At 38.5% G+C, this 16,858-nt stretch overlaps 1 protein-coding gene across 5 annotated transcripts in view; it reads right to left on the bottom strand.

Moving 5' to 3' along the window:
* Positions 1 to 9,732: 9,732 nt before the first annotated feature.
* Positions 9,733 to 16,858, bottom strand: part of dapp1 (dual adaptor of phosphotyrosine and 3-phosphoinositides) — a 28,614-nt gene continuing 21,488 nt past the window's right edge. The window contains exons 5-10 of one of the 5 annotated variants that reach the window (XR_015097095.1): positions 16,287 to 16,334; positions 16,136 to 16,198; positions 15,964 to 16,049; positions 11,203 to 11,290; positions 10,323 to 10,435; positions 9,733 to 10,195 (exon numbers count right to left, since the gene is read on the bottom strand). Coding sequence is in view for 1 of the 5 variants with exons in the window: in XM_086094979.1 (XP_085951105.1) it covers positions 10,412 to 10,435; positions 11,203 to 11,290; positions 15,964 to 16,049; positions 16,136 to 16,198; positions 16,287 to 16,334 (309 nt within the window). In the remaining 4 variants the exon portion in view is untranslated. Of the gene's footprint in view, positions 10,436 to 10,651; positions 10,726 to 11,202; positions 11,291 to 15,963; positions 16,050 to 16,135; positions 16,199 to 16,286; positions 16,335 to 16,858 lie in introns of all 5 variants that reach the window. The other 4 variants (XR_015097096.1, XR_015097097.1, XR_015097098.1 and 1 more) reach the window with 4 other exon arrangements.

Raw genomic sequence — 16,858 nt, forward strand, 5'->3', positions numbered from 1 at the left:
GTTTTTATTATTTTGAAACGTATCCCTTCACAGCAAAGGAAGTAAATAAAACAGTACCTAGAGATTTTTTTTTAAATGACAAATGTTGTTTTACACAAGAATTATGAAAAGAAAAAAAACTAATGGAATGTGCAATTTTTGCAATGACAGGATATGTCTATGATTTTAATACATTGCACATCAACACTATATTACAGCAGAAGGAAAGGAATGATAATGGGAGTGTAGGGGAAATTGTGTCAATTAATTATTAAACTAATAACTATTAATTATCAAATTACTACTTAATTGCTTCATTGATTGTAGGAGACTTACATTTAATATTTAAATTAATTTTGAGCTAGCCTTCAGAGCACCACATCAGTTTTTGATCATTTTATTAGGATAACAGATAATAACCTCGTTAAATCAGTAATTAAAATGTAAGTTGAACCCTTTAACAATTTGTGAGTTCTTTTTCTAGCTTAGAGGTTAATATAAACTGATAAAACACACACACAATATGCAATCAGGTTTTGATTTTGTGCACGTTTATTTATTTATTTATTTATTTTTTGCACGTTTATTTTCTAATCTACTTGGGAAAATCTACTGGGGAACTTAAAAGCAGCAAAACTCTAACTACTGTGAGAGGGAATAGAAACAAGAACGAAAAATGATACAAAATAATCAAAGATAAGAACAATCAAGAGAAACGCTCCTAAACGAGGTGATACAATATCCTAATCAAGCAAAACATGGGACAAAAAGTTAACCTAATTGCTTGACCCAATTGGAAGCAGCAATTTGTACAATATGGTTAATGTCTGCAAAGTTGCACTTAACAGAACACAGAGACGTATCCCTGGGTTGGAGGTTCGGCAAGCCAGTTCGTTGAAGAAGGGATTTAAAAAAAGTTCAGTTGAGGAGAGAGTTCATCAAGATGGGAACAGCCTTCACGGCTCCAGGATTGAGGTGTTCAATCTTTCTGCAGTCGCTCTGCTGGCTGGCGAAGGGCCCTTTTTGTTTTGGCCTCAGAGCGCCTGTCGGCACCACCCTACGATTCTTCAAGCTTGGCAGAGACAGAGTATGTTTCGCTGGGCCTGTTTGTTTTAGTTTTTGTTAACTAAAATAACCTTGGTGCAAAGACACAACAAGTAATATTAAAGTGGTAACATATAGTCTTGGTTCTCAACCCAGGTCCTCAGGACCACTAGCCAGCCTATTTCCATGTCTCCCTCAGCCAACACAGGTTATTTTAATGATCAGCTAATCAGCAAGCTCTGGAGAAGTCTGATAACGATCCTCACCAGTGTTGGCTGAGGGAGACATGAAAACAGGCTGGATAGGGGTCCCAAAGGACCAGGGTTAAAAACCACTGTTACTGACTGTAGTACAAACTGTTCTTCAAATCTCAGAATTTCATATTTCCACTACAGAGAATGTGTTGAGTACTGGGTGCTGCTGCTGTTACTTGTTATTACTGTATGTATCTTTTTCTTTTTCTTTTTTTTATTTAAGAGACAATGTGTAGAATTTAGTGCCATCTAGTGGTGAATGCAACAACTAGAATGCAACAATCTAAATTGGCAGGGTATGCATTTTGAAGCACACACACACACACACACACTATAGTGCCTCAAAGAACCACACTTCTATTGACTATTTTTGCAAAATTCTTCTCTTTTCGGAAAAGATGGTGGCAAAACATGTCAGCTTCCTGTAAGGTTAAATGCAACCTATGTAATATAATTAGCGATTACATGAGAAAAAAAATGCTATTTCCCTTTAAGCTGATCACCTGCTGTAATATTACTGGTATCGGGCCAAAACCTCATAAGGTAAATGATTGGCAAAATGTAAAAAAAACAAAATGTGTCTGCATAGCCCTCGGAAAGTAGGTCGTTGCGCCCCTGCAACCTACCGCACGTAACATTGGCAATGCACCAAACACCGACTGAACAAACTAGTAATGAGCTTCAGAGCGTGTGTCGGGTAATCCAGCAAGAAATTTCTAAAGCATGTTTCGACGCGTGATTTATTCCGGGCAAATGACGTCAACGATGATGTTTGTCACTTCATGGGTTCAGGAAGTGGAGGTGGGTGTTTTGAGCGTCGCAAATTTGCCCATAACACACTTTTTTAAAATTAATAATATTAATATTAATAATTATATTTTTTATTCATTCACTTATTTTTATCATGGAGGCTGCTAAAAAAAAGAAGAAGAAGGTTATCCCCGTTTGGCAACACTAATGGAATGACGCGTTACTTAGAAAATTCATGCCATTTGCATTGCAAAGTGAAGTGTTTGTTGTGCGCTAATGGCGTACACCAACAATCAGATTTGTTAACCATTCAACAACTATCAGTACTCATAAGCACAATTGAATTAATCCCCATCGCCTTAGCATCCATAAGCACAGTTCCCATTACCTCAGTTTTCATGCTATCAATGCCTCATTATTTGCTATTATATTTCCAACAAGATTACTAATTTTCATAACATGACATTACCTACATTATATTAATGACCTGATTAACTGTGTGAGTGTAATACGCAGTCAAATACTCTTTTTTTAACCAACGTACAGTTCAGCAACTTCAGCAAAAAACTAATAAAAAAAGAGCCAAAGTAATAATACACAAAACAAATCTTATTTTTATATTACTCAATTACAAATACGTCAACCAAGGACGCATCTGTCGAGGAAGGATGCATCTGTACCTGCACTCGCTCGTAACTTCTAACTATTTTGTTGACATTGGGATTTTTAACTACATTGTGGCAATATGCCTGGCGGAAAAAGAGCTGACAAAATTGAGGAGATAAAATCTTCTCTTGCAAAACTTAAAGAAATGGTCACCGAAATACTTGAAATGTAAAAGAACATTAAGCTGAATAATGTAAATCTAGTATATGATTACTTGATGACACTGCCTTTATACACCTGCATTGATAACATGTATTGCTGTTCCTGTAAGAATGTAAACATTGTCTGGCTCTATTTCTGTTTGGACATTTGGACATGCAAGGCTGTCGTAATAAGGTTGTATTGTGGCTGCAATGTATCTGCTGTAAATAGTTACAATGGGGTTGGTAAACATGGTTCCGGGATGCGTCTAGCTGGGGCTACTCCGCCGGGTGGGCTGGCCTTGGTGAGCGCTCAGGAGTATCAAGATCTAAGCATCATCGGATGCTGGCAACAGTGGTGGCTGAACTGACCAGCATGGAGTGAACATTGCTGTGGACACAATGGGCAGAATGCAAGCCGATCTACTCTTCTGGAAGCCACAACGTGTGAACGCTGATTCAAGGTCAGCGAAGACGCTACTGGTGAACGAGCATGCGCTCGCCTTGGCTGCTTGCCTGGTTGGGTGGGCCTGTTGGTGGCGGCCGGGAACCGATTTACCAATTCCAAATGTTCGGTACTAGCTGCAACTTACACACAGACATTACTCAAGATGAACTGAGCGAGGAGTGTGCAGACTGAAGTCTGGGATTGATAACGATATGAATCAATGACATAATCAATGTATATGACTGATGCGTATAGCAAGAATCGATGCTGACGATTTACTAAGAAGCCATGGCTTCTACCCATCAGCCCTTCTTTCGGATCTCAATGTTGCAAATGATATTATGTGATCGATGTAACCTGTAATAATGTGTCCAAAAGGAAAAAATGAATAAAACAAACAAAACAAGATAGCCTATTGGCCCGTGAATGCTCTGAACCAATGGCAGGGCAGTTTTTTCATGTTGAACAAAACAAAACAACCTAGTTATCGGTACGGTATCGGCATCGGCCAATACTGCAAAACTGGGTATCGGTATCGGGAGCCAAAAACTGTATCGGAACAAAACTAGTTTAAACATCGATTCGGCTGCATATCGAATCCATTCGAGAATTGCGCGCTGTAATATTGCCGAATTATTATTTTTTTAACACCCCTAGAATCAATACTAACGTGAGTATCAGTATCGGATCGATACCAGAACAGTAGTAAACATATTTTACATTTATTTATTTATTTGGTTTCTCATGGGTCCCTCGCGCAATCCTTTTGTAGCACATGCCGGCCTGCCAATGACAGCGGTGGGCGCACTGGCGGTAACAAATCATTATTTTTACAGTCAATGACATGTCAATAAGTCATATTCTGCTACGTTTGATCTTTTCCAACTACTAGTTGAGCAAGGTATTAGTGTAGCACAACATGTAAGTATTGTTTGTGTAATGTGGCTAGACGAAAGGAACTTTGGTGGCTGATATTTCTTTGAGTGCAGAAGAGTGACAGGGACTAAGAATATGAAGATTATTACTACATTGCAAATTTAAATAACAGCCCTGGTATGTTCCCGTTGAGGATATTACATTATGGCATAGTTAGGAACCTAACAAGGAAGTCTAATTTACCCCAAGAAAGTTATATAATAGGACAAATTAAAATACCATAATATTTTATGACTCTAAAAGTACTTGGTATCGGTGATAATGGCACCAGTATTTACTTGGTATTGATCGATACCAAAGTCTCAAGTATCGATCGCACAGCTCTACTACGCAACATGCGCTATGCGGTGACGTCATCAACATGTGCTACCGCGGTAAGACAAAATCAAAGTCAAAATCTCTACCTTATATTGAATATAGCATTTATATTGCCAGCCCTACTTGGAAGGTCCTGGAAGGCTGGCGGATGGCTTGTAATCCTCATGACTGTAAACTCAAATGTGCATTGTTCATTATTGCACGCACATACGCACGTGCGCACGCACACACACACACACGCACACACACACACGCACACACTTTTTCACAGTGTGCAAAAAAAAAATTCAGCACTCAAATGTCCAACTATGTGCTCAGAATAGTGTCACTGCAGTTTGACTGCATAAACATTTTGAATAATACAGAAAACAGTTCAGTATACAATTAGACAAATGTAACTATGCCAACATTTTGGCCTGACAAAGCTGCACGGGATAGATTGAAAATTTGACACCAATAAATCGATAAAAATATTATTTTTAAGACAATCCATACCTTTCCGATGGTGGAATGGCGTAATCAGAGTCATCGCTGCTGTTTTGTGCGAGGACTAAAATCTCCTCACCCCATGATGAGTCCTGTGGACAAATAAGGCCCCCGTCGTCCTCCGTAATTATTTGGAGGGCTTCTGCTGCAGAATAACGCCTTTGTGGTTGTTTACTTGCTATTATTCGTTAATAAACAAGCAAGAATATATTGAAAACACACTAGAACGAACTGCAGTCGTGCGTCATGCGTCAGACCTCGCTGTGAAGCAGCATGCTGTTACACATGTCTGTATCTTATCTTATTTTTAGGATGCCGATATTTCCAAGTAGCCCTGGATGCAGAGTGCAGTTTGATGTGTGCCTACACTTTGGGTGGACTTAAACGATTGACTCCGCCCACATGGATTTTTCAAAATGGTGAAAAAAAATAAAATCCAACAAAATTTGAAGATTTAATGATGCGGCGTCTTATGACATAAAGGTTGTTGATTTTTTAAACACATTATGAAGCACCAAAAATTACAAACACTCAACCGTCAGTCAGCCGGGGCTTGAGGAAGAGGCCAAAGTGCAGTACTACATGTCCCCAGCACGCAGCGCAAGTAAATGTCCCAGGGATGGGAACATCATCACCCGCTTTTGTGAAGATAGAGGATTCTTTGTCCTCTCCAGCCGTGATCGTATAAAAAAGATGGTCCCACTTAGTCCATTAGTCCATGTCCAGGGCAAGATTCTGCGAAATCATGTTGCAAAAAACTAAGTACTCAGGATCAAATTAAAATGACAAAGTCCTGGCCGAGATTCAAGCTGAACTCTACGGTTTTATTGACAAAGACGCAGACATGAGAGCACTCCATTTATACATGTAGTAGAGCTACAGAACGATGAAGTGCATTTGTTTATATAACCCAAATTCAAGGTCCATCCCCTGTACTTCATTGGCCCAGGGGTATCACATCTCGACATTGTTGGTTTCTATTGGTATTAACACCTTCTTATTGACATATTGATGTCACTAGAGTGTGCTTAAAACCTTACAGTATGAGCTGAACTTGAACATGAGATGAGCCTTGGAACAATAGCAGCTTTATTGAATCGCAGGTGCCAGTCGTAAAAACATCTGGAAGCAACTTTGACGCGGGGCATACTCCGGTCGGCCTGTTTTTTTGTTCGTTAATGGCTATTAAATCATCTTAACGGCTAACAGTTGTCAAAAATAATTTTTATGACGGTCAGCTTACCTACTGTTCACCAGTTTACTAATTTTGCTTGTTTTTTCCGGCATTTTTTTCACGTTTAATAAAGAACATTTGATTAACACAAAATAATTAGTGTAGCGATTATTTGGGTTGCCGTAATGGCTTATGAGAAATTTAGACGGTACTGCGGGGAGTTGTAATTTCTTCAGCAACCTCTGGGGTACCACGTTGACTTTGCTCTTTGTAGGAGCAAAATAAACGATAAAAATCCTATTATCAAGTATTCATAATCTGAAGTTGCTACTTTAGTTAATCATGGAGTTCTTTGCTTTAATAAGAGAATTACTAATCCACTCAGTAAACACAAAGGATTCGGCAGAAATTGAATTTCTAGACAACAAATGCATTGAGTAAACACACACATATATCAGTCACAGCCTAACCTATTAATGGAACGGAATTTTAAAAAAAAGTGAATCAAAGATAAAAAGAATACATGCAACCTAACGAACTAAGATAAAAAGGGAATGAAAAAAAACGTAGATAGGGAATATAGATGGAAGCGTCTTGATCTGTCAATCCTTTTATATTTGAATAGAACTTTGCACCAGTAGTATATGGTCAGATTGCAATGAAGGTGCACTCACGGACTGCTTCAGATGCACGGGAGAGAGAGGGACTCGACGAGCGTTGAGCCTCAGTTGAAGAAAACTCCGTTGGAGGCGATCTGGGCGGTCGGCGCACGCGCACGTGCTGCACTGGAGTCTCTCGCTGATGGGCACACGACTGAGAGGCCGCTGCAGGTCTCCGGTTGGTGGCGAGGTGCACGCGCGGTTGTGAGGCCGTAGTCAGTTGGTTTGGGCGCTGCGGGGCGTCTCGGGCGCACGGCTGCAGCAGAAAGGGGTCGCTGGCACGCAGCGGCACGGTGCCTAACAGCCGTCGTGGGACCAGGTCGGCGGGGCGCTGCGTGATTCAGAGAGTGGAGGGTAGGTGGGTCGGCTCTCGGCAGGAGCAGACACGCGCATTTTGGAACGCGCAGTTTGGTTGCGAGTCCGTGCTTGATGCGTGCTTTGGAGCGCGCGTTGTGGCTCAAGTCCGGGGCTCAAAGAAAGAAGCCGCGCGGTCGCTCTCAGCGTGTTCGGTGACCATGTTTCGAGTGATGGCCAGGAGAAGTTCATGGGGCCAGAGGAGAGGGGAAGAGGGGAAGAGAAGAAGAGTGAAGTTCCTTCGCGCGCTGGCTTTTAAACTATGTCCAAAGGGGTGGCAGTAGTCCCTCCCCTTCCGTGCGCGTGAAGCAGACTTGGTCCACTGAGAAAAGATGGTCTGTAGGCGCTGAGCTATGTGTTTCCTGTGGGTTGTAAACCGAAATCCAGTCCCTCCTGGAGCGAACTTCAAAGAGTCCTTTTTGAACTGAAAACACAGGATTCAAACACGCACACACATTCCCCAGGGGTAAATGTTTAAAAAGGCAAATAAAAGGAAAACATTTAGGGTGACAGGCAATATTCGTTACATTAGTATATAATATATAGCGGCACTTGGTTGAGGGTAGTATTTGGGTTTTAGTCAGTTTTTAATTTTCGTTGTTCAATAAAGTGTTCAAACAATACTGTAATCGTGATGTGGTAGGGCTATGGTTAGGGTTACGTTTAACAACAAAGAAAGAAAGAAGGCGTTTCGAGGGCGAAAATCCGTGTGGGCGGAGTCAAACGTTTAGGTCCACCCGACGTGGCGGCACGCCTCGAACTGGGCACTGCATCCAGGGCTAACTCATAGCTCTGCGATGGATTGGTCGATTTCCATGGTTGAGACCTCCTTCGAATCGTTAGAGCAAGTAGAATATAGCGACAGCCACCAAAATGAGATTGACATTACTTTTTTTTTTTAAAGAGCTCAGTATTGTTCATTCGGAAATGTCATCATCATTGCTCTTTTTTTTTTTTTTTTTTTTTTTTAATACATATATATATATATATACATATATACATATATATATATATATATATATATATATATATATATATATATATATATATATATTTTTTTTTTTTTTGTGTGTGTGGGTGAGTATGTGTATGTGCGTGCGTGCGTGCGTGCGTGCGTGCGTGCGTGTATTTGTTAGCTCACCAGAAAACCTATTAGAAAAAAATCTCATACCGTTCACCTAAACCGAACACCAGGAGACCCGAGGGGACCGAAGAAAACCAAGGAAGGTGAAATCCAGCACCGACCAGACACCCCCCCCCAGAACTCCTCCCCAGCCCAAGAAACATCCAGACCCCAACAAATCCAAAAAACATAAAATCAGGGAGGCCTCAAGAGACCAAAGGAGAGACCGAGAAAAGATTGACATTACTGTTAGCCAATCATAATCAGAAGAAGGCCATCTAGCAAGCTGAGCGGAGAACTGACCAAAACCCAAATACTAACCTCAGCCGTCCAGGGATGCGCTATCTGCTGGCGACATGTAGTACTGCACTTCGGCCTCTTCCTCAAACCATTTAGCTTGCTCCGCCCCGGAGAGTCATGAGACGGCGCATCATTAAATCTGCAAATTTTGTTGGTAGCAAAAATTGTTTAAACCTTTTTTTTTTAATCCGTGTGGGCGGAGTCAAACGTTTAAGTCCACCCGACGTGGAGACACACCTCGAACTGCACTCTGCATCCAGGGCTACTTGAGTAAAATGGGTAAAGAACATCCAGACTGATTTCAGTGTAACACAGGAAGTACTACTAACTGGTTTCGGGGGTTGATTTGCCTATATATATATATATATATATATATATATATATATATATATATATATATATATATATATATATATATATACATATATACATATATATATATATATATACATATATACATATATATATATATATATATATATATACATATATATATACATATATATATATATATACATACATATATATATATATATATATATATATATATACATATATATATATATATATACATACATATATATATATATATATATATATATATATATACATACATATATATATATACATACATATATATATATATATATATATATATATATATACATACATATATATATATATATATATATATATATACATACATATATATATATATATATAATATATATATACATACATATATATATATATATATATATATATATACATATATATATATATATACATATATATATATAACTGTATGCCCCAGTTATATATATATACATATATATATATATATATATATATATATATATATATATATATATATATATATATATATATATATATATATATATATATATATATATATATATATATATATATATAATTAAATTGAATTAATGTAGCTGTATCATCTAATTGCTTAATCACAATAAATTTTGTGTTTTTGTGTTTCCTTTTTAAACAAAGGACAAAATTGAGACAAAGTTTGTTGATAAATAGAAAATACTTTATCAATGTTTTCTCCCCACAGAAACATTACAAATGTAACAATTTCGTGTATTTATTTATTTACTTTCTTAAACAAAGTGTACACAGTGGTGATCTAGGAAAACAAATTTAAACAAATTATTTATCAAACAAAAAATTATGCATTCATTGCACTTCTTTTGTGGTTTTGAAAACAAATTTAAACAAATTATTTATCAAACAAAAAATTCTGCCTTCATTGCACTTCTTTTGTGGATTTTTTCAACCTAAACAAACAAGATGTTAAATATTATCATGCAACAAATATAAAACAACATACAAAACCAATTACTTTTCAAGTACAATACTGTATGTGTGTATCTACTACAAAGACAAGATACTAAGTCACGTGACGGCACACGATCGAAACACAGGAGAGGAGGAGGGGAGGAGGGAGAACGGGAGTAAGGCTGCCTGTGCCTGCTCTGACGGACAGAAGTGGAGTGTGCGGTGACATACCTGTTATCTGTTTGACCAAACTGCAGCACTGCAAAAAAGAGCCAAACTGAAACTAAACTACTAGATCGATATTATAGTGCCAGTATCTACCTGATAGATAATGATTTGGTATCGGTAAAATCTATATATTTGGATCAATCCGCCCACCATCTTACAAAATACGACACATTGGCATCAGAATGAAGGCACAGTGTCCCTCCTTCAATTTGGCGTGTTCTCCAGTGATGTTCCAGTCTGTTCACTCTCATTGACCTTTTTGTGCCTGTGACTGGGGGGAAAAATTACATTAATTTTACCATTTGAGGTTAAAGTGATACTTGAGTCATTGAGACATTTTCAGCAATTTTTGTCCAGAATGAATTTAATAACTTTTTATTATTCTTGTACAAATACATAACTTTAAAAACAAATTTTTCCACGTGCTCTCGACTGAAGATGACATAATCTGTGCTGAGGAAGTAGGTAATGACCAAACATGGCTCACCTGTTTTCTGGGTTTGGTCAGCAAATTGACCCATGATTGGTCATTGCCCACTTCCTCAGCACAGGTTATGTCATCTTCAGTGGACAGAAAGTGGAAAAAATAGTATTTTACAATATTAATTGTACATATAAAATAATGAAGTTACCAAATTCATTCTGGATAAAATATTAAATTTTTGCTGCTGAATATTGCTCAATGAATCAAGTATCCCTTTAAGTGTTTCATAAAGCAACATGTTTCAAATTATGTAAGTCAAGAGGCAATATTGCATGACATTACTTTTCAAATTTTTGTGCTGATTTGTAGCACAAATGCTCCATCAGACACCGGAACTTCTGTAAACTTATTCATGAACTACTGTTTGCAACTTCCCCTACAATACAACTAAATGCTCATAAAGTGCAGTTGGATTTTTTATTATTATTATTATTTAGTCTGCATGTATTAGTCAGTGTACTGCACTAGGGGTGGCCTTGGAGTACTGTGACTTTTAGTTTAAATGTGATGCCTCACAACAGCACAGTTAGTAACAAGAAGCATAGAAAGCTCACCAATTTCCATCTGAGAATCTTGATCCATTCATCTGCCTCCACACCAGTCTTTGCACAGAGATAAAATGTTCTCTCTGGAAACACAAGACTGTGGTAATGTAATAAGAACAGGAAGGTCATAATTTGCAATGTTGTAATTTGGCAAGACGCCCATGGCACATAGTTGTGCTTTTCTGCCTGGCAAGAAACTCGAGAGCTAGCTACAGAGGTGGCAAATCCAGCTCCAGAAAGTAGAAACCCTGCCACAGTTTGGCTTTAGCCCCATGTGCTAGCTTGCTAGCTTCCTAGCTAGCTCCCGGGTGCTTCTTTACCTGCTAGGGAGCTAACTAGGTAGCACAAGGGGCTAAAGCCAAACTGTGGCAGGTTTTTACTTTCTGGACCTGGATTTGCCATCTCTGGCTAGCTAGCTCAAGAGCTATTACTTAAATGAATCTTTCATTCAGATGCTGAAAATAAATTCGTATTTAAGATTATGTTTCTCTGATACCATTAAAATGAAACTTTTTTTGTCATCATTCGTGGATTGTGATGGATCTGGATGGACCTTCAGCAGCTCCTCATTTATCTTCATGCCAAACCCCAGGGACAGGATACGCCCCTCTGTATGTTCCCCAGTTATGACCTTTTGTCCTTCACTCCACCAGCGCTATAATTTTAATCAGATGTCTTGTTGTTGTTTTACTTGTTTATAAGGAAACTACTTGTTTGTAAGCCCGGCGAGCAGCATCGGCGGTGAAGCCAGTGAGCCCGGCGAGCGGCGCCGGTGAAAGCCAACAAGCAGGTCCGGCGAGTGACAGCGGTGAAGCCCGCGAGCAGGACCAGCGAGCGGCGGCAAAGCTAGCAAGTGAGCGAACAGGCCTGGCGGCCGGCGACAACAGAGCCAATGAGCAGGCCCCAATCAGCAGCAAGGGATTCTTGCGATCACATGTCCTTGCTGTGGAGCTGCATATATATATATATATATATATATATATATATATATATATATATATATATATATATATATATATATATATATATAATATAATATAGAGCTGTTAAACGATTACATTTTTAATCAGGTTAATGACATCGTACAATTTTGATTAATCACGATTAATCACTTAATCAAAAAGGCTTTTTTTGTCAAAAATTTTTGATCGCCAAATTTAAAGAGCACCTGTTGTGTGGTAATTATTTTGACATTTAATGTTATGAAGATGTCTTCAACATGTTTTGATCCACTGCATGTAGTTATGTTTATTGCTCAAACACAACCTGTGCCACCTTTAACGTAACCATCCGCTGTCAGCTAAAGGATCATATGCGGTCGAAATTAATAGTGTGATTAATCTGCGTTAATAAATGATTAATGCAATATTTTTTTGTGATTAATTAATTAGTTAACACTTTAACTTTGACAGCCCTGATACATACACATTGAATGTATATATATAAGATGTGTTAGTCGCATGACTTTATTAATCAACTTAATTAATAATAATTAATTAATTAATATTAATCAGACATTTTATATCTGTTCTAAATGTACAATAAAATAAAATGTAAAAAAAATTCTCCTAGTTTTTCATATTCTTACCATAAAAGTAGAAAAATGTTTACCTAATACAAATATGGTTGCTTATTTTAGTTCATTGATACAGTCATTTCATAGTAACTCATAGTTATTTAAAGTTAAAATGAAAAATATTTACTGTTTTTCTGCCAGTAGATGGCAGAATTGTTTAACGCAAAAGACATGGGTGACAGCACAGTGCATTTTTCTTTTCATATTACAGTTTTTTTTCCATTTGCTAAAACACTAAAATGACATGCATAGCACAATTATTTAAACTGACACACAAAGAGCAAAACCTCTTCTCAAGTCTCCAAATCTCTAAACACATTTTCTGCTTTACACACATTTTGCAATTCAAAATGGAACTTTTAAAATGCACTAAACACGGTTCTCTGCATAAGACACAACAATCTGACATAAGGTCACATGTTTGCCATTTAAACACTGCCATTCAAAATGACACTACATGAGATAACTGGCCAATATATGTGCCGCCTGGCCAAACATCTCAATCAGGAAGTAAGCACTATAAAAAGACCACAGATGAGCACTTTTTTCTAACAACAATGGAAGACGTGGCAGAGAGAGGAAGACGAAGAGCGAGGGTGAGAATGAGAGGAGGAGGAAGCGTGAAAGGTAGGGGTAGAGCTGGTAGAAGAGTTCATGGCCAAAAAAGACAACAACTTTCAAATGAAATCAAAGCAACCTTAATTGATCATCTTTCATCAACCATGGGCTGACAATGCGAGAGACTGCCTAATTTTTGTTGCCTCTCTTTTTTATATATATTTTTTCAGCAAATTTCTTCTTCAGTTTACTGTTTCGTGAGCATAGATTTGTTCACTCCTATTGTAAACAAATTGGCTGTGCATACGCTGCAATGACTACAATACAATTTGAACTATTTTAGTCTGGCAAAGCAACTAAAGATGAGAGTGCTTTTCATTATGCCCAACAGTGTGTAGTTGATTAGACATAAATCTGGTAATATCAATGGCGTGTGTGCCACTTGGTACGTCAGGGGGCTATTTACACTTTTCCGGAGTGGCATGTAAAGTTGTCAGTCATCGCATAAAAATGGTAGGGGACATGCTTTTTGAAAGATTTGGCTGAGGGATAGAATATAAAGTGCAAACAACACAGGCGCAAAAACAGAACCCTGGGGACAATGAAGGGAGGCTGTAGACGAAAAGGAGTCTCCTTGCCTGAATGAAAAAGACCTCCCCGACAGGTAAGTCCTAAACCACTCCAGAGCAGTCCCCCTGACACCCGCACAGTGTTCTAAGCGACCCAAACGAATTGTGTGGTTGGCAGTGCCAAAAACAGCAGTCAGGTCTAAAAGCACTAAAATGTCAGAGTCCCCAGAATCAGTCATTAAAAATAGATAATTAAAACCATTTAAAAGTGCAGATTCTGTGCTGTGCAGTGCTTTATAGCCTGATTGGAAAACATCCCAAATGTTATGTGCATCTAAAAATGCTTGCAATTGAACAAAAGCAGTTTTCTCTAAGACCTTGGATAAAAATGGTAGCTTCGAGATTGGCCGATAATTAGACAGAAGAGAGGAGTCAAGGCTGGATTTTATTTTATTTTTTTAAAGCAAAGGCTCAACCACAGCTTCCTTACAACAACTAGGCATAATCCCTGACATGAGGCTGATATTGATAATTATCTGAACATTAGGGCCAATTGTTGTCCAAACCTCGTTAAAAAGGCAGGGGGAAAGAGGATCCTTCGCACAGGATGAAGGTTTAACCTTATTTGCAATTAGAGATAGACTGATATGCTTTTATCAGGGTCGATACCGATTAACAGTAATCAAGGAGGCCGATAACCGATATTTGAAGCCGATATACATTTGCAGGAAAAAAAAAAGTTGGTGTCAAAATTTTTAATAATAAAATGATGATAAAAACTCCAGCACTTGACTGCTTAAATGCTTTCAAGCAAATGCTTATTAAACAGCTTTTGTGATTTGCAAAATGCTAAATGCTTTTGCACCAACTATAATGCCAACTCCCAAAAAGCCACTAATTCGCGAGCTAACAGTTAGCTCACGGGCTAACCTAATAGCCATTTATTTTTGCGAGCTAGCCGTTTAGCTCGCGGGCTAATAGCGCTAATTCGCGAGCTAACTGTTAGCTCACGGGCTAACCATTCACCCGCACGCTAACTTCCAAATAGATGCTAATTGCAAGCTGATAGCTCGTGGGCTAACTGTTCACTCACACGCTAACCCTAGGATAACTCCGAAATAGCCGCTAAAAAGCCTGCGGCTAACCTAATAGCCGTTAATCCGCAAGCTAGCCGTTAGCTCGCGGGCTAATAGCCGCTAATTGCTGTTTATTGACTGCTAGCACTACACGAGCAACCAATCAGATGGTGCTGTGGGCGGGCCAATGCTGCAGGGAGTCAACAGCCGCTGACTCAGAGCAGACGGAGGAGAAAAGAGTCCATAGGAGCAAAAATAACAGTTTTTAATATATATCGGCCATCAAAACAAAAAAAGAGGCCGATGCCACTATTCATAAAATGCTGAATATCGGCGCAGATTATCGGTCAATCCCTATTTACAATATTTGTGAGAAATGACAAAGACACAGATTTGAACTGATGCATTACTGTGGAGCATCGAGTGTCTGTTACAGAATTAAGAAGAGGGACAAAAATGTTGGCCCTGATAGCCGTCACTTTTTCACTAAGGAAAATCAAAAATGGCTCACAGGTCTTACACAAAGACTCCAAAAAAGTGGATTGGGGAGGGTTCAGTACCGACCCTATGGTTTTAAAATGGACCCTAAGCTTGTTCAGATTTCGAGACACTACATTTGAAAGATATTTCGATTTTTCAGCTTGAAGAATTTTTTGATAACTTGCCAGGTATCGGACAAAATTTGATACAACACTTCAACCCTATCTTTCTTCCACTTGCGCTCTGCTTTTCGACACTCCTGCCTCGCTGCACCTGTGACATCATTGAGCCATGGCGCTGGTTTAGACCTAGAGCACAAAATGCCCTGCCTTTCTGAGCAGATCACCGTGGTGCAGTCCCAGATTGATAATGTGAAGAACTCCCTTGAGTGAATCATAATTATCAATCTGGCTATTGCCAGGTTACAAATTAAATACAGGCAGAAACTATCCATGGACTTAGCCACTCAACGATTACCGATTCAACAATCAACAATTAAGTTATCCCTTACCAAAAACAGTTGATTCTTTCTTGAGAGTAGTCAAACTGGACAGCAGAGCATGCCTTCAGGTCAAGTGTTCGAATGGGCGCCTCATACTGCAACAATCAAGAAACAATCAAGCTTACACCGTGCTGTAGGTGTACAATTGCAAACCATTTAATGAAGTAGAACGTAAGCTAACCATTTGATCTTTAAAGTACTTCAGTTCATTTCTGCTTAGTGTGAACCATCTTTGCTTCCAGCTCTGGAAACAAAATATTCGTTATATGAAACAACATTAAATTACTACATGTGTAAATAAGACATGTCTAGAATCTGTCTGCTGCCCATACCTTCACAATTGCCCCTTGTTTCAGTAGATAGCCTTCCTTCGTACCAAGCTGGAAACACAACAATTGACTTTTAAAAAGAAAACTCAGGTCAAACTTGTGTTAAGTTATTAACATTGTTTTTTAGTTTTAAATTATATTTTAGCCGTTTATAATTAGTTAACTCAGTATGGCTAAATGAATAGCATTTTTATGTGTCTCACACTCCTGAGAAAATAAGGGAGTGTATGGGTCTGGTATCTGTCTCTTCCGAAGGAGACGGGCCGATGTGTGATTGTTTCTTTTTAATCTGATTTGTAGCTATGGGAATTTGCTGAACTTGCAGAAGGGAGGAGAGAGGGATTTTCTTGTATTAATTTAGTTGTAACCAGGTGTGTTGTGGGCTGACCTTTATCTGAACCCTTTTTGTGAATAAATAACGATGTGAGCTGGAGAGAGGGAGCCACATCAGAACAGAGACATCGCTTGGATGAATTTGTCAATGTGGACCAGAAGCTTCTGGTAATTAAAATCTTTGCAAAGGAACTCCTTCAACAGAATCTCACCATTCAGTTAATTGAACACGCAAAGAGTAC

This window comes from Leptonotus elevatus, chromosome 14 (genome assembly GCF_054856555.1).
Source record: "Leptonotus elevatus isolate MCC_2025b chromosome 14, RoL_Lele_1.0, whole genome shotgun sequence".
Classification (NCBI taxonomy): Eukaryota; Metazoa; Chordata; class Actinopteri; order Syngnathiformes; family Syngnathidae; genus Leptonotus; species Leptonotus elevatus.